Raw genomic sequence first — 23,740 nt, 5'->3', positions numbered from 1 at the left:
TGATCTCTGGGGAGTCTTCTCAAGACCATCCAGTCACAATGGCGACCCTCCAGGTCCGGAATCCGGACCTCACCAGGACGAAGTTGAAGGCGATGGAAGATGCAAGAAAAATGCAGGCCCTGGTCCAGGACGAATGCAAGAAGGCTGAGAAGGACGCTCCTCCATACTTATTGCAGGAGCTGATTGGAAAAGGGAGCTTTGGTCGCGTTTACAAGGCAACTGACCTAGGCTCAAAGTCGGTCGTGGCGGTCAAGATCATCGACATTGAAGAGAGTGACACACTCAACCCCAAGCTGGCGGACACGTACAGCGAGTTTATGAAGGAGATAACCGCCCTCAAGTTGCTCAGCGACAGCGGCGCAAAGAATATCAATCACATCCTCGGCGTCCTCCCGGTCGGGCAGGCCATGTGGATGGTCACCGAATACTGCGCAGGAGGAAGTGTGGCTACCCTCATGAAGCCGACAGCACCGGGTGGCCTACAGGAGAAATGGATCATCCCAATTCTGCGAGAGGTTGCAGAGGCCATATTCTGGGTGCACAAGGAAGGCATCATCCACCGCGACATCAAGTGCGCCAACGTGCTTGTGACCGAGTCAGGGGGGGTGCAGCTCTGCGACTTTGGCGTCGCAGGTGTCATCGAGACTAAACTCGACAAACGTTCAACCTTCATCGGGACGCCTCACTGGATGGCGCCGGAGCTCTTCGACTCGGTGCCGTCGTACAGCACACCGGTTGACATCTGGGCGCTTGGGTCTCTTGTCTACGAGGTCGCCTCAGGTCTTCCTCCCAACGTCATGTCGGGGTTTAATATCCCCCAGCTTGGCAACTATATCAAGAGCCATGCGCCCCGCCTAGAGGGAGACTCGTACTCGCCAGAAATTAAGGATCTCGTGGCCTTCTGTCTGGTCGAGGACCCAGCGAAGCGGCCGACAATCGAGCAAGTACAGCGCCATCCCTACATCTTCAACACGAGCGCTAAATACCCGACGTCGATGCTTGCCAATCTTGTTAAGGGCTACCGATTGTGGGAAGCACAGGGCGGAATCCGAAAGTCCCTATTTGCTCCCGTTGGTGCTCAGGGCCCTTCCGACTACTCGTCCACTGCCATGGCAAATGACGAGTGGAACTTCAGTTCAACAGTTGATTTCGACCGGGTGGTGATGAATACCGACGCACAGGCCGTCTATGATGTCTATGGATCAAACGTCGACTTTGACTTTGCGGAGCAACTCCCTCGACCAGCGAAGCCAAAGTCAAGGCGGCGGCAACCCCCTCAACTGCAGGCCGTAAAGGCTCCTCTTGAGAAGCTCTTTGACCCTAATACAATTTCCAACTACGATGAAAACTCGCGCGCATACTACGGCAAACCAGCAGCCCCGCCAACCTCTGATCTTCCATTGAGGGACGATTCCCTCCACTCCACCCTCCGAGAGTCGCTGATCGACCTGGACGCGTCTCTCCATGGCAGTGGCAAACTTTCTCAGTTCGTCGACATGGACACCATCAAGGCGGGCTTGCGAGCTCCGAACGACTCGGCGTCGGAAGAGGTTATTGATTTCAACAAGCCGCCGTTGAGCGACCCGGCGGACCATAACATCAACCGCCGCACCCAGGACTGGAAATTCCCAGCCATGGCCCCTCCCGCTTCAGCCAACCCTGAGATGTCGCGCTTCCCGTTTCACGAGGAGCGCCCTAGCATAACCCCTAGCTCAGCTGGCCGACCTGCTCTGATTCACCACCCTACCGATCCCCTCGGCTTTCACTCACAGGGTTATGACCTTATGCCGCCTAAGCCTCGGGATAATCGCGTTTCTGTAGGCAGCTTGATCGACCTTGACGAGGGTCTGCCGATGCCAGAGCTCACCCGGCCATCCACAGCGAACTCGGATGCGGCCTCGGTCAGCGGGTCGGATATTGGAGGAGCGAACCCCTTTGACCTTGAGCGTCATGCGTCGTTCTACCAACCCATGCAATCAACAGGCGGCCGTGAACCATCTATCTACATCTCGGACGATAGCGACTTTGCTCGCCTGGTCAAGGCGTCAGAGGAGCGACCCGTGATGCCCGACTTCCCAGCCGTCGATAGCAGCCGGTCGCATGAACGTGCAGATAGCTATGACGACAGATACACAGCAAGCGAGTACCTTGACACGGAATACATGACCATGGGCGGACGCCGGTCCCGTTCGCAACCCCGGACGCAGCAACCGGGGCTGCAGCAGCAACAGGATGTGCAGCAGCGGCAGCGGCCACGGCAGTCGCCCCCTAGAGGCGGCATGGATGGCATCGGGCTGCCAGCCCTTCCAGAGCCCCCTTCAGCGAGGGTGATGGAGGGGATGGCAAGTCGTGAGGAAGTGCGTGACGATTTCATGCGCCTCCTCTCCAGCTTTTCCGATCACCTCAACTTTGTGAGCAAACACGTAGCTTCGCTCTCGGTGGTGCAGCAGACAGGCCGGCGAGAAAGCGACCCGCCACCCCCTTATTCGTCTCGGTAGGGGATATACAGCCGGCTTACGACTTAGAGGGGGGAGACGATGATGACACGGTAATGAGTAACTATTATGCATGGTGTTTGTTCTCGGGGGTACTTTTATACAGTTTCCATCGGTTTATGGTTGGCCGGGGAGCCGTTGGCGTTTTAGGGGCGGGAACAGCGGGAAAGGTGGGGCAGGGACTTGGAGGATATCATGGACAGCGATAAGTGCCAAGCAGCATACTGCTTTGATAGATTACTAGGTTTGTAGGTACTTATACCTTTGTTTATCTGTCTAATTTTGATGTTAAAGTTGTTTTGTTCGAGGTTCCCTTTCCCATGAAGATGGCAGCAAAAAAAAACATATGACAAACTATTGCAAGTTTGGGCTTGCTTTATGCTACATTTGCGTTGTGTGCCTACTAACGACAGCAGTTGGCGGACCTCGATTAAATTTCTGTCGATGACTCAACTCAGCCCCTTCCAGACGGACTGCCAACAGATTTGAATGAGACACCTGGACACACACACACACCTGGAACTTTGATCGAGCTGATTTATATTTTATTTTGCATGATTGGGATGAGCAACCAAGGCCGTTGCTTTTTTTGCTGAAGTTCCCCTGCACTTTTCGTCAACTAATTCGTGCCCAGTGTGGCGGGTCTCGCCAAAGTATTTCGGGTTGCGACTTTGGCTGCAATTGACCTCGCCCATAAGCGCTGCCTGAGTGCAAGCAGCTACATGGCGTCTCCTGGACGTGCGGCAGCAGCCATGAAGACAAGAATCATCAAAGTCCAGCGGCGGCAGGACGACGACGAAGCGTTCGGCCGCTGGGCTCCCACTGGCGCTGCTAGTCCGTCTTCATATGCCGGCGATGGCGCCGCTGGCAGCAATACCAAAAATCTGAAGAAGAGAAGGCACCTCGATCGCTGGGAGGTGTCCTATACGTCTCTGGACCAGGATCAGGACAAGGCAGCAGCAGCAGCAGAGGATGGCGGGGCACTGCTGGCGCCGCTGATCGAGGCCGGCGTAAACCTGCGCACCAGCGACGTGCCCGTCGCCTTCCCGACCGAGACCGTGTACGGGCTCGGCGCCGACGCCACGCGCAGCACCGCCGTCAGGGGCATCTACGCGGCCAAAGGCCGGCCCAGCGACAACCCGCTGATCGTGCACGTGTGCGACCTAAACATGCTGCGGAGATATCTAGAACCTGCTTCTACTACTACTCCTGAACAACAAGAAGAAGAAAAAGAAGAAACTATCCCGGCCATCTACCTGCCACTGATCGAGCGCTTCTGGCCCGGCCCGCTGACGATCCTGCTCCCGAACCCGCAGCCGTCGCAGCTAGCGGCCGAGGTAACAGCAGGACTAGCAACGTTTGGGTGCCGGATGCCAGCGTCGGCGCTGGCGCGCACGCTAATCCAGCTCGCAGGAGCACCGCTGGCGGCACCGAGCGCCAACGCCAGCACGCGGCCGAGCCCGACAGCGGCGGCGCACGTGCGCGACGACCTGGCCGGGCGCATCGAGCTGATCCTCGACGGCGGGCCGTGCGCCATCGGCGTCGAGAGCACCGTCGTCGACGGCCTGTGCAACCCGCCCGCGGTCCTGCGGCCGGGAGGCGTCAGCATTGATGCCCTGCGCGCCTGCCCCGGCTGGCACCGCGTCGAGAAGGCCTACAAGGACCACGCCGAGATGGGCGCCGGGAACGGGAACGCCGACAGTGGCAAGGGGACAGCTACTGCTGCTGCCGCACAGACGGCCCCGCGCGCCCCCGGCATGAAGTACAAGCACTACAGTCCCAAGGCGCGGGTGGTGCTGTACGAAGCCGCGGCGGGCGGCCCAGGAGCCGGAGCCGCTGTCCCAAGCGCGGAGGACCTGGAGCGGGCGCTCAGGAGGCCAGACGAGGCCGGGGAGAGGCAGCGGACTATCGCGGTGATCAGGACTAGGCACTGGCCTGTCGCGGCGGGGCTGCCGATCGGCGCAGCACTACAACAGACCAACGGCAGCGGCGACGAGGACAGAGAGGGGACTGTTCTTGCCGTGAGTGAGGGCACACTACTAGGCAGCGGCGCGGACAACACGGAGGTACTGGCGAGGCTGCTGGACGTTGATCTGGGCGGGGACGTGCGAGGGGTGGCCCACGGGCTATTTGCCGCGCTGAGGGAGCTGGACCGGCGCGAGGCAGATGTCATCTTTGTCGAGGGGGTGAGTGACGGCGAGGATATCGCGGCCGCTGTCATGAACCGGCTCCGCAAGGCAGCCTCGGACATTAGACCTGTTAGATAAGACAGACGTTTATAGACCGGACGACGCTCTCAAGAGCTGGGTTGTCAAGAGACAAGATAAAAAGAGTTTCTTGCTTTTTTCTTGCTACCAGCCAACTAACCCGACGCGTTTTAAGACATATTTAAAGACAGATGTCGGTCATCTTTCCACGTAAAACCCAGCCATCGAGACATCTCCACAGCTACAAAACCACGAACCAACACGCTACAAGCCTTGCCGCAGCCAGTCGGTCAGCTTCGCCCTGCCTAGCTGGGCGAGGTTGTTGACGCCCTGCTCGCTAAAGGGGTCGATGCGGCTGAGGTTGACGTCCTGCGACGGCGCCTTGCTGCACCGTTGGACCACAATGGTCGGGTCCGTCTCTAGCGGGATGCCCTCGTCAACAATCTCGTCGATGGCGAGCGAGACCAGGTCGTAGTTTTCGATTGTTGTTCGCTTGTCGACGGATTGCCTGCCAGGTTGGGTAGGCTAGAGTTAGCTATTATCGTTTCTCGGCCCTTCTTTTGTTTCAATGGTTCTCTCCTCTCTGGACGGCACTCACTTGAAGAGGAGGTGCAAGCTGTCCCGCAGCGCCAGCAAGACGTTGTAGAGCATGATCTCGTTGTCGTCGACGCTGCCGACCACGTACAGGGCCACGTCGGACTCGCACTTGTAGAGCACGACGCGGTTGTCGTACAGGAGGATGTCGCCCTGCTGCTTGGCCGTCTTGGCCAGCAGGCCCTTCTCGAACCGCACCTGCGACGCCTTGTCGGGGTATGGGTTCTGCGAGCTGGTCACCGTCGGCGCTATCACGTTTTCCTCTGTCAGCTTGTGTGTATATAACCCCGGCGCGGAGGGACTAGATGCAACAACAACGAGATGGCCGTACCAGCTCCGGCGGGCCCCGGCGCGGCGTGATGCGGCGGCGTGTAGTACTTGGCGAATATCCGCGACCCATCGTCACTAGATAGGATAACTAGAGAGCGGCAGGTTAGTGAGATGAGATGACCTAGACCCAAGTGCGTTGTGGTGCAGTGCAGTGCAGTGTAGTTGCGGTGCGGTATAGGGTGGGCGTATGGGCACCGATGGTGGCTTGCGACGGGGCGGGAAGGGGAGCAAAGTGTACCAATAGCGTTGATGCTATACAGCGACATTCCCGGCGACATCTTGGCTGATATTTTCACGACTCTTCTGGAATTGGCTGGACAGTGGGCGCGATCGGTCGGGGCCGGGCTCTTGTTTCGAGGGTCGCCGGGAAATGCGTATCGGCGGTATTGTCGACAGCGCTGGATGCTGGTATGAAGCGGTCGCTCGCTGCGATGTGGCAGTTGAACCTCTGCCCCACTCAAGGTTTAAGTGCGCCAAGGGACGTACCTCGGGGCACCAGGGGCGGGTGGGTCCATGCGCTAGAGTGTTACCCCTGTCGACGCGGTCGTGTAAAGTGGTTTTGGACCGGGCACGCGAAACGACGCGTCTCCCTCCTTTTCTCTCATTTCAAGCCACTCTCGCCCGCTCGCTCGCCCAAGCGCCGACCGAAAGAGTCTTTCCGAGCCATCCCCATCCACCATCCCCAACTCGCAACTTTTCTCGTGCTGCTATCCTGCTGCCGCCACCCTTGAACAATTGCGAGAAAGGTGTTGTGCAGCACAGCGCAAAAATACAATAAATCCACAAGAAGATGTCTTCGCCGTCAAAACGCCTTTCGCGCGGCTCGCGCAGCTCACGCAACTCGCAGCCCCGAAGCAGCCCCGCTCCAGCTGGTCCATCGGGTTCGGATCCGGCAGAGGGGTTGAATGCGACTCCCCGCCAGACCCGCGGTTCGGCGCTGGCTTCGAGTCCGCTATTCTTCCAGTCGTCGCCCGCCAACAATCCAAATGCAGTCTCGTCTCCTCTCCGCCAGATGAGCAACTCGCAGAGCACCGCGTCTCGCCTCAACAACGCCCCCAGCTCTCCCTTGCGCCAGCAGACAGACACGCAGAGCACTGGCGACCGCACTCCTCGCGCGAGTGGCACTGGCTTCCTTGGAGGTGAGCTTTGCCACCTATCACTTAGCCTCCTCAAAACTGACATGTGCAAATAGAATCCTCCCCGATCCGCTACGAGGCCAGCTCCAGCCCCGGGCGCAATCTTACCCAGCAGTCAGACCTGCGAAGCGAGAGCAGTGCCCTGTTCGTGGGCTCAGAGAGGTCGGCCACTGCCCGGTCGCGGCGAGGAGATATCAACCCAGATGTTCACCGCACCCCCCAGGTCCCGCGCCGCATCATTCTCGACGACTCAGGCCGCGTAATCCGTGATGGCTCCACCCTTGGGTCGGATGCTGCCTCTTTCACAAATAACAACCCCAATACATCCGAGGCCAATGCCCTCAGCGGCTCCAGTCAGGGACTGATCTGGGGTACTACCATCTCTATTGATGATTCGTTTGTCGCCTTTAAGGACTTCCTTAAGAACTTCACCAAGAAGTACCGCCTGTGGGCGGATGGCGCAACCGAGCACGAGACGGACGGCATGCCCGAGGCCAGCTCCAAGCCCTACTGGGAGACGCTGGAGAACATGTTGCTGCTTGGCACAAACAAGCTCTACCTTGATCTTCGCGACCTGAAAGCCTATCCGCGGACCCTGAAGCTCTGGCACCAGGTACAGTCGTATCCAAGCGAAATCGTGCCTGTCATGGATCAGTGCGTTCACGACTGCATGATCGAGCTTGCGCGCTCTGAGATGGCCACCCAGAGGGCTTCGCAGAGCACTTCGGGGCCCGCTCCACACGCCTCGCAGAGCTCGGAGCCTACCTTCCCTAGTTCGGATCGGCCAGAAGAACCGTCTACCCCGCGTCCTTCGCAAGGGCCGCAACAACCGACCCTCGAGGACCAGGTCACGGAGATGGCCTACGTTGTCCGGCCATGGGGGCTCAATGCTAATACAAATCTCCGTGATCTGAACCCGTCTGGTATGTTTTCTTGCGTTCTTTTCAAGGTGTGCCTCTAAACCATGGACTAACAAACGCGGTTAGATATGGACAAGCTTGTTTGCATTAAAGGACTCGTCATCAGAACCACGCCTGTCATTCCCGACATGAAGGATGCCTTCTTCAAGTGCAGCGTTTGCGGCCACTCCGTCACCGTCAGCCTCGATAGAGGAAAGATCCGCGAGCCTACAGAGTGCCCCCGGATTCGCTGCAAGTCCAAGAACTCTATGCAGATTATCCACAATCGATGCATGTTCGAAGACAAGCAGATCATCAAGCTGCAGGAAACTCCCGATGCCGTTCCTCCAGGACAGACTCCGCACTCGGTGTCTGTCTGTGTTTACAACGAGCTCGTTGACTTCTGCAAAGCCGGTGACCGCGTCGAGCTGACAGGCATCTTCAAGGTCACACCTGTCCGTGTCAACCCGCGCCAGAGAACGGTCAAGAGTGTGCACAAGACATACATCGATGTCGTCCACGTTCAAAAGGTTGACAAAAAGCGGGTGGGCGCTGACACGTCGACCCTCGACCTCGCAGAGGAAGAGGAGGCCCATGTCAACGGTCAGAGCCTGGACGAAGTTAAGAAGGTCACACCCGAGGAAGAGGAGAAGGTCAGGGCAACCGCCGCTCGTCCGGACATCTATGAACTTCTTTCACGCTCCCTGGCCCCCTCGATCTACGAGATGGAAGACGTGAAGAAGGGAATCTTGCTTCAGCTCTTCGGAGGCACGAACAAGACCTTTGAAAAGGGCGCAAGCCCCAGATATCGTGGCGATATCAACGTTCTCCTCTGCGGCGATCCATCTACCGCCAAGTCACAGATCCTGTCGTACGTGCACAGGATCGCCCCTCGCGGTGTTTATACTAGTGGAAAGGGATCCTCGGCGGTTGGTCTCACCGCCTACGTGACCCGAGACCCAGAATCGCGACAGCTCGTCCTCGAGTCTGGTGCGCTTGTGCTGTCAGATGGAGGCGTCTGCTGCATCGACGAGTTCGACAAGATGAACGAGTCGACACGCTCAGTGTTGCACGAAGTCATGGAACAACAGACAGTGTCGGTGGCCAAGGCGGGCATCATTACGACCCTCAATGCCCGGTCTAGTATTCTCGCATCTGCCAATCCCATTGGTAGTCGCTATAACCCGGATGTGTCTGTCCCCCAGAATATCGACCTGCCGCCCACGCTGCTGTCCCGTTTCGACTTAGTCTACCTAATCCTCGACCGCGTCGACGAGAAGACGGATCAACGCATGGCCCGCCATTTGCTGTCGATGTACCTCGAGGACAAGCCCGAGTCGGCGCATTCGGATGACGATGTTCTGGTAAGTCTCTGCAGTAACTCAACTTGTCATGTGACGTATCTCATACTAACATGAAACCTAGCCGGTCGAGTTCCTGACGTCGTACATCTCGTACGCGCGAGCCAAGGTCCACCCAAAGATCTCGCCAGAGGCAGGGCGGGAGCTGGTCGACGCGTACGTGGAAATGCGCAAACTGGGCCAGGACGTGCGGGCGGCCGAGAAGCGCATCACGGCCACGACGCGACAGCTCGAGAGCATGATCCGGCTGTCCGAGGCGCACGCCAAAATGCGGCTCGCCGAGACGGTGACGCGCGACGACGTCAAGGAGGCGGTGCGCCTTATCAAGGTCGCGCTCAAGACGGCCGCCACCGACTCACAGGGCCGCATCGACATGAGCCTCTTGACCGAGGGCACCAGCTCGGCCGAGCGCCAGCGCCGCGCCGATATGAAGACGGCCGTGCTAGTCCTGCTCGACGAACTTACGGCCGGCGGCCAGACGGTCCGCTTCAGCGACGTTGCCCGCAAGCTCAGCGAGTCGGCTGGCGTTCCAGTCGAGAACTCCGAGTTCGCTGACGTTATGCGCACCCTTGAGATGGAGGGCTCCGTCATGATAACTGGAGAAGGCGCGCGGAAGAGCGTTAGGAGAGTTACGGCCAGTGTTTAAATGCTTGTGTTTTGCGCGCATGTGCTATGCGTGCCGACGAAGAAGAGATGGCAAAGTCACGAGTGGATGGATGTAGACATGATTTTCAACCTGTGTGTGGTACCGGCCAATAGTTTTTCTTTCCCCTTGTCTGTTTGTTTACACGATGGGAGTTTTGTTCGTTTTGCATCTCTCTCTCTCTCTCTCGTAATTGTATTTCCCATGTTTCGTAGAGGGCAGGGCAAGCCACGGTCGGCTGTGCTTGGTAAATAGGTACTTGAACTGGGTTTTCTCCTGTATTTTCCGTGTCCCTATTCCTGCGAGTGGAAAACAACACGGCCTTGCTACAAAGTACACAAACTCGCAACCGCAAGAGAGGGGGACAAGTCAGGCAGCGAGCACCAGGCCACCCGAGGTATAATGATTGTCAGAAAATAACAATAACGAAATACCGTAAAGCGAAATAGGGAAGATGGGGAAAATATAACGCAGTTTGCGTGAGCCAAAGCGAAATGCAGAGAATGGCAAACAAGGTCAAAAAGCTAACGGTATCAGAAACCTAATCCCAACAAAAATAAAAGAAACCCCTTTCTTCCCATCTGTCCCCCTTCCATCTCCATGGCTTTAAACTCCCACTTCAGCCGGGGTAGGCGCCATCCCCTGAATAGCTGCCCCCTTGGCATTATGAGCAGCAGCAGTCCCTCCCGCGCCATTTCTCTCTAGAGTACTGCTGCGCGTGCGCGTCTCGACAACAGTCTGCGCCGGTGAAGACGGAGCCGTGCTTTCTCCCTGAGGATTTTTGTTAGTCCCGCCGGCAATCTGGTCCTGTTGGTCGCGAGGGAACGATGCCAGGGCGCTCTCGAGGCGCCAGTCGCGCAGGTCGTCCTCGGCGTCGTTGAGGATCTGGCGGGCCTGGGCGGCGTCGGCGAACGGCGCGCGCGCGTCGCCCGGCACCACGGGCGTGTCGTCGAGCAGCTGCAACAGGCGCAGCCCGTGCCGCGCCAGGATAGTCTGCTTCTCGGCGCGCTCGATGGTGGCGAGGAACTCGGCTTGGTAGGCTTCCTTGAGCTTCTGGCGGGTCTTTTATTTGTGTTAGTCGTGGTTTCTTGTTACGAAGGGGTCAAAGAGACAAAGACATACGATATTCGTCAGTTGGGCCTCGGCCACCAGGTTCTCGGCCTCGGCGCGCACGAGCTCCTGCTCGAGCACGACGAGCTTGGCCGTCTCGGGCTCTTTTGCCTTGAGGCGGGCGATCTCGTCGGCGATCTTGGCCTTGCCGTCGCGGCTCGGCTGCACGCTCTTCTCCGTGTTGCGGATGGCCTTGAGGACGCCGCGCGACTCGTCGAGGGCGTGGGCGTAGTTGTCCTCCTGCTCACCCAGCTCCGACAGGATGACGCCGACCTTGTCGCTGACGTCGCTGATGGAGTCGTCGCCCGTCTGTTCGCCCCACTCGGACAGCTGCGTCGCGATCAACACACGCTCCTTGCCCGCCGCCTCGTGCGCCCCGATCAGGCTGTTCTCCGACTTGATCAGCCGCGCCAGCCGCCGCGACAGCTCCGGCTGGTGGTGGTTCCGTAGCGACAGCGACGCCAGGCTGAACCCACGCCGCCCGCTGCTGCCTGTCGTTGACCCCGAGCCCAGCGTCGACGTGCCGCCAGTGCCGCCAGTGCCGCGGTGCGACCGGATGGATAGCGATCGATTCCTGGGAGAGGGAGGGGATGGTTAGCTCACGCACGTGCTAATGTCGGCTTAGTGCGCTCGGAGAAACAGAGAGGAAGCGGCATGAAGGGTCCCAAGGCTTGCGGTGGTTCTGGCTATTACCACTGAGTAAAGGTAGAAAACCTCCCGTCGCCACTCTTGCGAGACATGATGAAAGGGGCAAAGCGGAAATATCCAGCAAACACTGATGCTGTGGAGGTGTGGTCTGCGTCGACCATATGTTTATACGGGAGCACGAACTTACATGGTGTTTGTTTCCTTCTTGGTTGCGCCAACCTCGAATATCGAGAGGTTAGGAGCGTCCGGGATGTTGGGATGTTGGGAATAGGGGCAAGTACGTGCTCGATTCCTTGGCTCTTTCCGGGGATTGATATCCGCAGATTTTGGGGCAAGGCTATATTAACGCAGTTTAAAATGAAGTGACAGGCACTGTACTCAAGAATGTAGGCGAGGTAGGATAAAGATTCCGAGGAGACGGTAGGTATGTTAGTACTAAGTAGATGGGTAATATGATACGGCTTTGCAGGTGATTCCTAGTTAACCGCCTGTCCAGGTGACGATACTCGGTAGTCTATTCTCAAACTAGGGTGCAAGCATCTCCGTAACACTAGCTAGCGGGAGTCTTGGACCTAACGCATTGGTCGATAAGCAGTTGGGACGCGGGTTGGGACGAGAGTCAGTCGGTCGCTGCTGCTACTAGCTTCCACCCGTACAAGTAAAGTCGGCGAATGGCACTACGAGTGGAAAGCCATTAACGCATTATGCATGTCGAGTCGACACTGTTGGGTCTAAGCAGAGCGTTCCCGACGTCACCGAGGCCCAGGCCGTTTTTGATTTACTTATTTGCTGTAGCGTCCATATAGTTTCTGTCTTGCAATGTACGACGCCGCGCTGGCTGGCTCGCTGTCTTGAGCGCCTGCCATATGAAAGGATATTCCCAAATATCTGCGATCTTCTTAGGTTCCCTTGTCCCGCAACATGAGACATTTTACTGAAAGTACCTCGAATTACCGAAAAGATCCAATCCCTGCGGTCCCGGGCTGCCCTTTCCCCCAAGACAGAGAAACCGAAACCGATATTGTCGTCATAGGCTGACACCAAGTTGCGAGGCACATGTGACGTCATACCCCACCACCCGCAAAGAAGAGACCCTGGATCATCCACTCACCCCACCTCCTCGCTTTGTCTTGGCGATCTTCACACCGCCCAGATGCCGTCCGTTCCAACCCAGAAGCTATCTGATTATTCTGGTAATGGAAATCCAGTGGGATATTTCCAGTGTAACACGCGACCAGTCTAGAGAAGATTTGGCAGTAGCTAAATAAATAAGAAAGATTCTCCCCAAACGTCCCAATCTCGAATTGCAAAACAACAAAATGCTGTGTAACTGTCACTGTATTACTACGTACTACTTTACCTACTATCGTAACATGCCCAACAAGTAAGGTACGGTAGATAGGTAACTTTGTGATTAACTATGAGAATTATACATTATCCCGTCCGCATCCCTCCGCCCTCTCCGTTTTGCCCAGCCCTCGCAAGCGAGCCCATTCACTAGCAGATAGGTATATAATAACATCTACGTCCCCACTGTCCATATATAATTCCCATACATCTCTGGTATAGTGATAACAAGAACAACAGCAACAAGACATGCACCCCGGCTACTTAATACTAATATTCTAGGCAAAGTGCTTCTTGCTCGTCCGCTCGTAGACGACGGGCCCGGTGGCCCTGTAGCTGGTGACGCTGGCGCGCGGGCTGGCCGCTATCTGGTGCACGACGCGGTGGCTCTGGTAGCTAGAGCGAGGCGGCGAGAGCGAGTGTGAGTGCAAGTATGAGTGGTACGACGACGATGAGTGGCGGTGGTTGTGATTGTGGTGCGGTTGGTGCTGGTGGCGTCGCACGGGGATGATTTCTTCGTGGTAGTAGTACTTCTCGCCGCCCTTGGCCTTGCTGGAGCTTCCAAAACACATGTTCGGCAACTGACTGACTGGCTGGCTGGCTGCAGGGTTTCGTCGGGTATCACGGTATGTTTTGTATTCCACTCTGGCGGCGCTGTAAGAAACCGTCTCTGAAGGTATGAGCTGAAGTATGGCTTCGTCTTTGGTTGCTGTACTGGTTGACAGTAAACAGCGGGAGCTGGCGAGGTATGAAATATATTGGCTGTCACACGATAGTCCTTGGGAATCGGTAGAAGGGGTTCAAAAATGGGAAGAGCAGGTAGAAGATGGAGCTGAAAAAGCAAAACCATTTGCCCATCACGCTCATATATACCAGGACAGCCAAGCTCGCACACCGTCGACTCTTCTCTAGAGTACCACCTTCTCGAGCCAGCATCGCCGATTCACGTTTTCGATTTCGTTGGACCCCTGAAAGGAACCCCGAAGACCCTGAAATTCGGCATATTCCTTGCTATGCAAGCATGTTGGGAGCCGGTGGAGGTGGGCCATCTATAACAGCCGCCGTTATTGACTCTATCATCTGCGACCTTTGAAGTTGGCACCCCTGACGACGGCGGCAAGCAGGAAACATCCCGGTAGGCCGATGACGACTGCCAGCAAGCCTGACAAAGTTATTCAATTTTGAAAAAGCCCGTAGGTGTGCGCAGTTAGCATGGAACGCGCTTGCGAAGGTGCAGTTGTGAAGAATACGAGGATCTACACGCAAATCAGCCGATGATCACGAAAACTCGAGCCGGGAATGGCACTGCATCAATAACTTCCGCATCATCTTGAAAGCCCCTGTAGCGGGGTTGTGTTCGGGGTGTCCGAGTGCCGTGTCTACCCCATGGAATCACTCCTAGATATACGCGCGAGTATCATTCGAAAGCCAGCATCTCCATTTGCTTTTGCAGATTCCCTCGGGAGCGATGATGATACAAAGATACATTTCAAGATAAAAAGTAGATATAGATCCTGTCCCAACCCTTTTTACAATCGCATTTTCTCGCTTCTCTACCTCGCTCAAGTTATTTGGAAGAAAATCGGAAATCGAGCGAACCCAAAATGTAAGTGGTTACAAACAGCGCGACTGCGCTGCCGAAAATGATCAAGGGCTTGCGCAAGCTGGCCAAGAGAGGAACCTCGTAGGATACGACCAACTCCCGCTCCCGGAAGTCGTCAACCAGATTGCGCGCCTTGATCACAAGAGCCGTCCGGCCAATCGTGTCTAGAAAAGTCTTGTGGGTCACTACATCGGCGTCCGTGATCGACGAAACCGGAATGGTTGTAGAATATTTCACGTTCCTATGCAGTATTTATCAGCACAATTTCGACACATGGGAGAAGAGGATTTCGGGGTAAACGTACTCGGCGCCTTCAGGCAAGATTACCCGAACCTCGACCTGCTCGTACTCGACTCCCTCGGGTTGCTTCGGGCCTTCAAGGAAGGGGACGTTCAAGATGTACGCATTGCCAGAGTGTGTCCGAAGGAAGTTCTTCGCATCCGAATTCCAGCCAATGGTAAATGGGTACTTCCAGCCGCCAAAAAGAGGATACCGGGGCTTGATCTCGAGCAGAGCCTCCCTCTTGTTGCTGCGGAATCGCGACGTGGAAACGTTGCCAATCACGTCCGTGTAGTAAGGATCGGCGCTTCCAATGCGAAGCGGGAACTTGATCTCCTTGAGCGCATGCGTAGCGGGCTGGTAGTATTGCGATTGCGCCCACTTCACACGGTTGAAGAGGGAAGATAGGTTCGCTCCGCGATGGAATATGGTGTAGCGCTCCTCAAACGCAACGTTCCCACCCCAGTGGCTGACTTCGACGTCACGCTCAAGGCGGGCGACGTGGGTCACGGGCTTGTTGAACTCGAACCGAACCTGGACGGGCTCGAGAGCGCCGGCCGGCTTCTCGTCAAAGGGGCCATAGGTAAGCTTCGATCCCTGCTTCTGCGGGAACTCCTTGACCTCTCCGCTGCCGGGTAGCTTGGTGAAGTCGGGGACGGTAGCTGACGGGAACTTGACTTCGGTCTTCTGCTTCGACGTGGTGTATGCCGACGGGCAGTAGGCGGAGAAGGAATACGAGAGGAACTGCGTATCCTCTTGTTTGATAGACGCGGGCAGAGGGTTGTAAGCCTTCAAAAAATGGAAGGTGATGCCGATGGTTTGCTGAGCACTGGGTTTCAGGGGAGTGGGAAGCCGGATACGAAGATACTGGAGGTCACTGTCGCGTGTTAGTCGGGGGACGATATTGAACGTCATTCGCTCAGGCGCGTCCTATCCATTTCCCCTTCGCCAACATACCTCTTCGAGTCAACTACGACAACCTCGGCACCAAACGGACCAACGCTGGCATCCTTGCGATCCTTAACCTCGACACCACCTAGCCGCGATATCTGGTCGGCCGTGAAAGGTTGGAAGTAGTCTTGTTGCGGCGCCTTGTCGATGTTTTCTATTACTACGTTGATGTTCTCCTTGACATAGTTCTTCTCGAGGGATATAACGTGGACAAGATTGGCGTTCTTGAATACCTGGGGCGGCGTGAATGTCGAGGGGAGGTCGGTGTGCGAGCTGCTCGCTGCTGAGCTCGTCGAAGCGAATGTCACGAAGGAGAGGACGGCCGAGAAGACCGCCGACGTCTTCATCTTGGAAACAAGGTGACGGACGAGCTCATGAACCGTCCGTGTCCAATTGCAATTGCAAGTCAGAAAATCGAGGGATGGACGACGAGTGGAGCTGGATTTCGGCCGTCAAGCATCCTCGTCAAGCATCACCGTGGCCTCTAGTACAATTGGGTGTCTCCAGAAAGCTTACGTTGCTGTTAGACCCCTGTCAGCCCGTCGTGCGCTGATAGCTCGGAGTAATCCGCTGCCGATGTTCCGAGACAGGGGCCCGTTCCACAGTTACACAAACCCCCAAGACCCCGCCACTTGCTTTTGCTTGACGCGGGTTGACCTTTTCCCCGCCTACCACACCAAGGAATCCATCTCTCTCACTGAAGGTTTTGCCTAGAACAGATGTTTGTCAATCAGACAATGTGAGATATACACTATTCCAAAAAGACAATCAGCGGACTATTGAGGCTTCCAACACGCTCACAGGATGATATCCTGCTAGGTCTTTCAGACGTCTCAGTGAGCGTTCCAGGGGCCCATTAAACTCATATTGCTTCTCCAATTCGCGCTAGATGAAATCATTCACCCTAATGTACCAATGGGAGCTTAGGCTTTAGGAGACTCGGGTAAACCTGGCGGTGATATCTTCTATCTGTTTGGAGGACTATTCTGTACCTGGAACTCCTTCCCGAGTCGCTTGACAGTGACGTAACCTCGGAGTGAGCTCTTGGAGTTATGGTGGGGAATTGCTGCAAGCTTCTTTGCTGCCCGTAGATAGGAAGAGGCGGTCACCTGTAGCCCCGAGACAGGTCAACCAAATTGCTTTACCTTGGTAGGTGCTTAAAGGTGGTAGACACCATAGCTTCAGCTAAGATTTATAGGGGAGATGAGGTAAGAAGCGTCGCGCAACTCAACAAGGGTGGGACCTTCTTGGCTAGATTAAAGCGCTCAAATTTGGGAGGTGTGGGCTGCCTAGATGATGCTCCCTCAATATCGATGTCTTGTTCTAAAGACAATCGGTATGAAATATTTCACATACTGTAGACATACTCCAACAACCTAGCATCTGACACTCGGCTGTCTAGGTAGGTAACGGCGGATAGCAGACGGGTAGCTAATATTCGTCTCAATTCCTAGAGGCACACAACGTTCGGAATAGAGTGAGGCATATCCTGCGATTACGTAGTCTTATATCCAAAAAATAAAATCGAGAGATGGAAGCAGCAAAGTTCTTACACGATCTAGTGACTAATGGGCCGAGACATGAATAGGTGCCTACCTTACCTTAGGTGGGGAGGACACTACCGCCCAGCACTCCGCACTGCCCGGGGTTAAATACTACGTACTAAGCAGGCGCGGTGTTTTGCTCAGCACCCACGCCGTTCCGTGGGATGTGTAGCACAACTTACCTTGCTTGCTCTCCCGACCAACCCCATCATACCCGTCCGCTCTGAATGCCGGCTTTGCACTTAAATGCCAACTTGAAGCCCTTGGCACCGACGTCTTAAGCTTCTATTGCCAGATTCTGTCCGCAAACAGTGCTTCGGTCCGTCGACGAAATCGCTAAAAAGGAAGTTGTAAAGGCTGTCTCAAAAGGACATAGATAAAAAGACCAGTCTCGGTCTCTGGGCAAGGCGACTCGACGGTTGCAATTGCTCGCCATGGTTGGTCTAGGACCTAAGAAGCCCCCGTCCAGGAAGGGCACACATGGTACGTATGTTATGTTTTCTCGCCCCCGTTTTACGCACATGGACAGCCGATCGCTCGGGTGTTGCCTCTCAACTGCCTCGGACTTTCAAGGCTTTCCAATTTCAGATGGCGGTAGGGCGCCAGCAATGCATCATTCAAGTTTGGAGAAAGACAGACAGCGCCTGCCCTCTGATCTGCCGTTTAGGTGGATCGTCCTTGGCCAACCGACCGAGTGGTCCTTCCTATCGGATACTACATAGTATCTCTCTTGCCCGCCCCGGTCCTGCTGTCTGTCGCCAGTTACGGATGTGTCGCGTGACCATCCCATCACAGTATGGAAGGTGAGAGCACGACACTGCACTTGACTTCCATCTACCCGTGCGACTGAATTGCCTGCCTCTGGTTGCCATGCAGCTCGCAGGTATAATATCGAGCTCTAAAGTGGTATCCCACTCGCAACTCGCACCTACACCTACACCTACACCTAATTACACCCGCACTCCTTAGGTTGCTGTCTATCCTACCTCCATCACCTACAAACCTACAGACCTGCTACCCTACTCATCCATTTCGTTTCGCTTTTTTCTTCGTCTTGTATTCTACTGTAACAATTTCCCATACATGCTTTACTATCCCCTGAGCTGTCCTTAGACTGTTCGTAAAACCTAAATCTTGCACCATGGCATCGGCACTGGGAAAGCTGCGCACGTTGTTCTATGCGGAACCACACCCGCACCCACCGCCTCTCACAAAGAGCCGCGCCTTTCACCACCACCACCAAGGCGACCAGTCAAGCCGAGAGGGCAAGGCGTCTTCGCTACAATTTTCAACCCGTACTGACATGCCTGGTAGGATCGTTTGCCGACGTTCCCCAGGATCTCCTCAAGGAGATCCAGGAGCTCGAGTGCCTGTTCACTATTGATACGGCCAAGCTGAAGCAGATTACCAACCGTTTCCAAGCCGAGCTTGATAAAGGTTAGCACCGTTCGAGGATTGGTATTCGGACGGGAACCTCTGACTAACATGACATAGGCCTAAGCGTCGAGGGAGGAAGCATAGTGAGCCAACCTGCCTCGCCGCAGACCCCTCCGCCGTGTGCTGACCTCGATAGCCTATGAACCCAACATGGGTCATGTCGTTTCCGACTGGCTACGAGACGGGCACGTATCTGGCTCTGGACATGGGAGGCACTAACTTGCGTGTCTGCCAAATCACCCTGACGGAGCAAAAGTCCGAGTTTGATATCATTCAGTCAAAGTACCGAATGCCCGAGGAGCTCAAGACTGGCGAGGCTGACGAGCTCTGGGAGTACATCGCGGATTGTCTCATGCAGTTCCTTGAGACCCACCACGGTGACACGTCAAAACTGGAAAAGCTGCCTCTTGGCTTCACCTTCTCGTACCCTGCCACGCAAAACTACGTCGACGCGGGAATCCTGCAGCGATGGACCAAGGGCTTCGACATTGCCGGCGTCGAGGGCCACAACGTTGTGCCCATGTTCGAAGCTGCCCTCGCGGCGAGGGTGAGATGCCGCGCCTTGTGGCCCCAAGACGCTAGTGCTGAGACGTGTTCCAGGGTGTTCCTATCAAGCTAGCTGCCTTGATCAACGACACGACTGGCACCCTAATTGCCTCTGCCTACACCGACACCAAGATGAAGATTGGATGCATCTTTGGTACAGGATGCAATGCTGCTTATATGGAGGACTGCGGGTCGATCCCCAAGCTTGCTCACCTCAACCTCCCACCCGATACGCCCATGGCAATCAACTGCGAGTGGGGCGCGTTCGACAACGAGCACCAAGTCCTACCACGGACTCCCTACGACATCACTATCGACAAGGACTCTCCTCGCCCGGGACAGCAAGCGTTTGAGAAGATGATCGCCGGTCTATATCTCGGCGAAATCTTCCGCCTGGTCATGGTCGACTTGCATGACAACCACGAAACGCACATCTTTGCTAACCAGGATATTTCCAAGCTCCGGAAGGCGTATTCGCTGGACTCGTCTTTCTTATCTGCCATTGAAGAGTGGGTCAAGCCGTACCCGAGGAGGATGCGTGTAGGTTGCTAACAGCTCTGCCGCAGGGATCCGTACGAGAATCTGTCGGAGACTTTTGAGCTCTTCCAGAACAAGCTTGATATCACCCCGAGCCTCCCGGAGCTCGAGCTCATTCGGCGCACGGCTGAGCTCATTGGAACTCGTGCCGCTCGTCTCTCGGCCTGTGGCGTTGCCGCCATTAGCAGGAAGAAGAGCTATAACACTTGCCATGTGGGCGCCGACGGTTCGGTATTCAACAAATACCCGAACTTCAAGGCTCGCGGGGCGCTGGCCCTCCGCGAAATTCTTGATTGGCCGGAAAAGAATGACCCCAAAGAAGACGACCCAATTGAGATCTTAGCTGCTGAGGATGGCAGTGGCGTTGGTGCTGCTCTTATTGCCGCGCTGACGCTGCAGCGGGTAAAGAACGGCAACATGCACGGCATCTTGCATCCTGAGAATTACCAGTGATTGGAACCCGGATATACTTGTTGGGCTTGATCGGATTGTTCTTTGGCCCTCAATGACTCTTCAGGTGCTCCATGAGGGCTTGCTAGTTTTCACTGTTTTGACCGGATGGCAGTAGTGATGAGGAGATTTGAATGAGCGTGACAAGATAGAGCTGATCAGATGTGGACCTTTATCCTAGGCAGGAGCTGTTTTGGAGACGGAAAATTATTTCTTAGAACGCTCATGTCTTTTGCGTCTTTATCGATGTGATTGCCCCCTTGTGCTAAAAGCTGGAAGTATGGGACAGTCAAACCAAGCCAGGTGAGAAGGAACGGGAAGGAAGGCTTGAAGCAGAAATGCAAAAGTAACGGGCTGGCTCTTTGATTTAAAGGCAATTTGGATATCATCTTCTCCCAGCATCATCATCCTCCGCCACTCACCCTTCATCGTCATAATACAGGCTCCTCCTGCGCCGCTTCTGCGGCAGTCTGCCTCCTCAGCTCCTCCTCGGCACAGGCCAGCGCCGCCTTGAACGTATCCAGCAGCTCCTCCTCGCTCTCGAGCCCGACGCTCACGCGCACCTGCTCCGGCCGCAGCCCGTACGCCACGTGGTAGGCAAACGACGGGTCCGGGTCCCCGCCGCCGCCCCAGATGGCGTCGTTGAACGGGAACGCCAGCGTGTGGTGTGCGCCTAGGTGCGGTCCGTGGTAGACGGCCAGGTTATCGTAGAAGGCGCGCGCGCAGGCTTTGTTGACGAAGTCGATGCTAAAGAGGCAGCCGAAGCCGGGCTCGAACGGCTCGAATTCATTGTTGCCGGTGCCAGTGGTGGCTAAGGTTGTTGTGGTTGTTGCAGGCCGCATCAGCGACGTGTAGTTGGCCGCCGTGTCGGTAAAGGGCGGGTACAGCACGGCTGTTACTGGTGATGGTGTTGGCTCTGTTAGGCATGTCGCGAGGAACCGTGTTAGTAGTAGCGCGTTGCCGTTTAGTATTGTGCTGCGTGCCAAATAGTCGTCGCTGCACTGCAGCAGATGCGCCGCGTCGCCAGAGAAGTACTCGTTGTGGAAGGTTTTGGTTAGTGTGTCTTGTACTGCTCTGTAGTGTGCCGATGCTGGGTTGAGCACGATGGAGCCGCCCATGACCTGGTTTTGTTTTGTCCCAAAGGAGGTGAGTGGTGGTTAGTGGGAGGGAGGGTTGGAGTTATGTGTTCAAGTTGGGTGGGGAGGGGGATAGGGGATAGGGAAGGGGGTCTTACATTTGCGTAACCGCTGAACGACTTGGTCAGGGACGTAACCACGACGTCGGCCACGGGGAGAACATCGATGTTGCAAAACGAGCCGACCGTTTCGTCGACCACCACCGCGAAGCCATACTTGTCAGCCTGTAGAGGCGAACACGTTGATTAGCACAACATATCACACCGTTTTTTCCCCAGCGCCCCTTTTCTTCAAGGTGGTTCGAAAAGGGGTAGAAAACTTACTAGCTCACGCAGCCGCCAGAGATCGACGCTGACCAGGATAGGATTGCTCGGGAACTCTGCAAACACGTAGCTGACGGCGCGCCCGGCGGCCGCCTCGGCCTCGAGGTACGCCTCCAGCTGCTCCATGACGCGGCCCTCGGCGTCGCAGCGCCCAAAGTGCTTGAAGCCGGCCGGCTCCTCGCTGAACAGCTGCCACGTCGAATGGAACACGGCGCCCAGGGCGACGACGGGCCCGCGCCGCGCCGCCAGCGCGGCTCCGTGCAGGCGGTAGATGGCCGCCATCCCCGTAGGGCATAGGTAGACGTCGCCAGACGAGACGGCCGCCACCGCCACAGTCTTCTTCACAGGGGCGCGCTTCAGCAGCGCCATAATGCGCTGCCGCAGCTTCTCGTGCCCTTCGCCTTCCTCGGGCAGGTAGGTCGGCGGGGGCAGGGCGCCGTTTCTTACTAACGACGGCATGTCTCCGTCCCCCGACGACGCCTCAAATGGAAGCACGGCCAGCGTGTCGATGTGCGCGAGCAGCATCTCGGCCAGCCGTGAGCTCACGCCCACGCCGGGATTCTGCCAGATGCCGATGATGCCGGGCGCCTTGGCAGCCGGGAATACCACAAGGTACAGCCGCACGTCGGCGATGTCGACGACGCGGAACAGCAGCTCGCCCTGCAGCAGCTTGGTGTGGTCGTCCTTGCGGTGGCGCGAGGCGGCGTAGGCGGCCGCCACGGCGAACGCGTCCGGGCTCACGAACGGGAGGCAGCTGTAGGTTGGGCCTTGTTCACCTGCGGGAAGTGCTGGGAGGGCCAGCCGGGAGAGGATTGCGGCTGCCAGCTATGTGTCGGGAGGGCATATTTGTTTAGTTGGGAGATCCGTGATGGAGCAGAGACTAACAGTAACGCTCAGGTTCAATCAGGGCTCATGGAAGAAGTACTAACCTGTCTGACCTTGTTAAAGGGGCCGAACCGCGGGTACATGGACTTGAGAGCCGCAAAGATAGTTTTGTCGCCCTTGCGAAAGGCACAGGCCGTCTCCCAGCCCGGGAGGTGGACCGTGACGGTATGGAGGCCCTCGGGCGGCATGGACTGGCCCAGCCCGGCTGCTATCACCTTGACGGGCATGTCTGCGTGGTACGTGGTATATCCCTAGGAAGGTAGACAGCTATGTATCTGTGTCCTTGTGCTGGCTTTGGGGCCTGAGTCCTGTACGACCGACTTTACAACGCTCTCCAAGTTCAGAGCATGCAATACCTGGCAACCTAATACGTTGTGTTAGAATAACAAAACAGAGTTGCCGAAACAATTATGACTAGGTAGGCAAGGTACAATATATACTTACCTATTCTTCCCTTAGCTCTCGAGAGATATTAGCAGACACAAACAGAAGCAATACCCCCAGGACACAAGAGCCGTAAGACAAGGATGACGATTTTTTTGGAAAAAAAAAAAAAAAAAAGAGAAAAGAAGAGAAGAAATCGGCCCAGCCGGCTGACACAAATCACAAGAACGCCCTCCTTATAAGGAAGCCGTGGGCGAACGAGAGCACAGTCCGACCTTGCCTCACCTCGTTTACTCCTACGCCCTTATTGACCTTGTACGCCGCAATCTGACCCGCGAATGTCCTGTTATCGTTGCTGGGCTCGTACTACTCGGAGTTTGCATGCCAAAAAAAAAACGAGGGGTCGGGGGACGGGGGCTAGTTTGTCTTAAAGTCGGACAAAGAAAAAAAACGCTTGAGTTGAGGGGTTGTTTTCGGTGGGACACGGGACGAATACTAAAAAATGTCGCCATCCCCACCCGGGGGCCGGCCTGTCTTGGCTTAGCCACCACGTACAGTACAGTATGTATGTACATGTACAATACATACAGACCTTACTTGCCTACATCTAGACAAAGTTTTTGCCTCAGCCCTCCTAGCGCGCACCCTCGCTTCTTGACATGACCTCGCTGCAGTGAGTGGCGGGAGACGACCAAGAAAAAGCCTTAGCTGACGGGATTAACTGAACTGAAAAATTGGCTGTCCTAAACAGTGATCAAGAAAATGAAATATCCAAATAATATTGGTATCGGCGTGGCGCTGCTGCATTAATGCTGTCTCAAGCTAACTACGTAATACCTAATGTAAAAAGAATATAAAATATCCCATCTGTGTTGGGCGGCTTCCCGCCCACCCA

General features: G+C 55.9%; 8 protein-coding genes across 8 annotated transcripts; 4 read left to right on the top strand and 4 right to left on the bottom strand.

The window, feature by feature from the left end:
• Nucleotides 1-38: 38 nt before the first annotated feature.
• B0T26DRAFT_745939 (kinase-like domain-containing protein) lies at nucleotides 39-2,498 on the top strand (the record flags this gene model as incomplete). Its single annotated transcript, XM_060444634.1, has 1 exon — nucleotides 39-2,498. The coding sequence occupies one exon, from the start codon at nucleotides 39-41 to the stop codon at nucleotides 2,496-2,498; it is 2,460 nt and encodes an 819-aa protein (XP_060302841.1).
• Nucleotides 2,499-3,478: 980 nt separating this feature from the next.
• On the top strand, nucleotides 3,479-4,750 carry B0T26DRAFT_612455 (telomere recombination-domain-containing protein; the record flags this gene model as incomplete). The annotated part of the gene is made up of 1 exon (XM_060435921.1): nucleotides 3,479-4,750. A coding segment is annotated over one exon (1,272 nt), but the record flags the coding sequence as incomplete, so codon positions are not given.
• Nucleotides 4,751-4,966: 216 nt separating this feature from the next.
• Nucleotides 4,967-5,904, bottom strand: B0T26DRAFT_745937 (Longin-like domain-containing protein; the record flags this gene model as incomplete). The annotated part of the gene is made up of 4 exons (XM_060444633.1): nucleotides 4,967-5,210; nucleotides 5,301-5,544; nucleotides 5,628-5,714; nucleotides 5,865-5,904. The coding sequence occupies 4 exons, from the start codon at nucleotides 5,902-5,904 to the stop codon at nucleotides 4,967-4,969; spliced, it is 615 nt and encodes a 204-aa protein (XP_060302839.1).
• A 512-nt stretch (nucleotides 5,905-6,416) lies between these two features.
• Nucleotides 6,417-9,668, top strand: B0T26DRAFT_635445 (MCM2/3/5 family-domain-containing protein; the record flags this gene model as incomplete). Its single annotated transcript, XM_060436723.1, has 4 exons — nucleotides 6,417-6,765; nucleotides 6,819-7,685; nucleotides 7,749-9,025; nucleotides 9,087-9,668. The coding sequence occupies 4 exons, from the start codon at nucleotides 6,417-6,419 to the stop codon at nucleotides 9,666-9,668; spliced, it is 3,075 nt and encodes a 1,024-aa protein (XP_060302838.1).
• Nucleotides 9,669-10,505: 837 nt separating this feature from the next.
• On the bottom strand, nucleotides 10,506-11,366 carry B0T26DRAFT_596726 (Eisosome component PIL1/LSP1; the record flags this gene model as incomplete). The annotated part of the gene is made up of 2 exons (XM_060435625.1): nucleotides 10,506-10,727; nucleotides 10,788-11,366. Coding segments are annotated over 2 exons (801 nt in total), but the record flags the coding sequence as incomplete, so codon positions are not given.
• Nucleotides 11,367-14,049: 2,683 nt separating this feature from the next.
• On the bottom strand, nucleotides 14,050-16,122 carry B0T26DRAFT_46301 (Ribophorin I). The gene is made up of 3 exons (XM_060435160.1): nucleotides 15,610-16,122; nucleotides 14,678-15,529; nucleotides 14,050-14,614 (listed from the first exon to the last, which is right to left on the bottom strand). The coding sequence occupies exons 1-3, from the start codon at nucleotides 15,948-15,950 to the stop codon at nucleotides 14,338-14,340; spliced, it is 1,470 nt and encodes a 489-aa protein (XP_060302836.1). The 5' UTR covers nucleotides 15,951-16,122; the 3' UTR covers nucleotides 14,050-14,337.
• A 2,203-nt stretch (nucleotides 16,123-18,325) lies between these two features.
• B0T26DRAFT_633836 (hexokinase-domain-containing protein) lies at nucleotides 18,326-20,120 on the top strand (the record flags this gene model as incomplete). Its single annotated transcript, XM_060436572.1, has 5 exons — nucleotides 18,326-18,584; nucleotides 18,642-18,667; nucleotides 18,721-19,131; nucleotides 19,185-19,639; nucleotides 19,697-20,120. The coding sequence occupies 5 exons, from the start codon at nucleotides 18,326-18,328 to the stop codon at nucleotides 20,118-20,120; spliced, it is 1,575 nt and encodes a 524-aa protein (XP_060302835.1).
• Nucleotides 20,121-20,214: 94 nt separating this feature from the next.
• On the bottom strand, nucleotides 20,215-23,025 carry B0T26DRAFT_46225 (pyridoxal phosphate-dependent transferase). The gene is made up of 5 exons (XM_060435157.1): nucleotides 22,906-23,025; nucleotides 22,506-22,825; nucleotides 21,577-22,401; nucleotides 21,352-21,477; nucleotides 20,215-21,238 (listed from the first exon to the last, which is right to left on the bottom strand). The coding sequence occupies exons 2-5, from the start codon at nucleotides 22,686-22,688 to the stop codon at nucleotides 20,549-20,551; spliced, it is 1,824 nt and encodes a 607-aa protein (XP_060302834.1). The 5' UTR covers nucleotides 22,689-22,825; nucleotides 22,906-23,025; the 3' UTR covers nucleotides 20,215-20,548.
• Between the last annotated feature and the right edge of the window lie 715 nt (nucleotides 23,026-23,740).

This window comes from Lasiosphaeria miniovina (genome assembly GCF_030549165.1).
Source record: "Lasiosphaeria miniovina strain SMH2392-1A chromosome Unknown B0T26scaffold_1, whole genome shotgun sequence".
NCBI lineage: Eukaryota > Fungi > Ascomycota > Sordariomycetes > Sordariales > Lasiosphaeriaceae > Lasiosphaeria > Lasiosphaeria miniovina.
This window is presented reverse-complemented; position numbering and strand designations above follow the sequence as displayed.

Coding starts and splice junctions, on each gene's coding strand:
- B0T26DRAFT_46301 (XM_060435160.1), bottom strand. CDS start 15,950: ATGAAGACGTCGGCGGTCTTCTCGGCCGTCCTCTCCTTCGTGACATTC. Junction 15,530..15,609: donor GTCGTAGTTGACTCGAAGAG/GTATGTTGGCGA, acceptor AACACGCGACAG/TGACCTCCAGTATCTTCGTA. Junction 14,615..14,677: donor ATCTTGCCTGAAGGCGCCGA/GTACGTTTACCC, acceptor AATACTGCATAG/GAACGTGAAATATTCTACAA.
- B0T26DRAFT_46225 (XM_060435157.1), bottom strand. CDS start 22,688: ATGCCCGTCAAGGTGATAGCAGCCGGGCTGGGCCAGTCCATGCCGCCC. Junction 22,402..22,505: donor CCTTTAACAAGGTCAGACAG/GTTAGTACTTCT, acceptor CCCGACACATAG/CTGGCAGCCGCAATCCTCTC. Junction 21,239..21,351: donor CGTTCAGCGGTTACGCAAAT/GTAAGACCCCCT, acceptor AAACAAAACCAG/GTCATGGGCGGCTCCATCGT.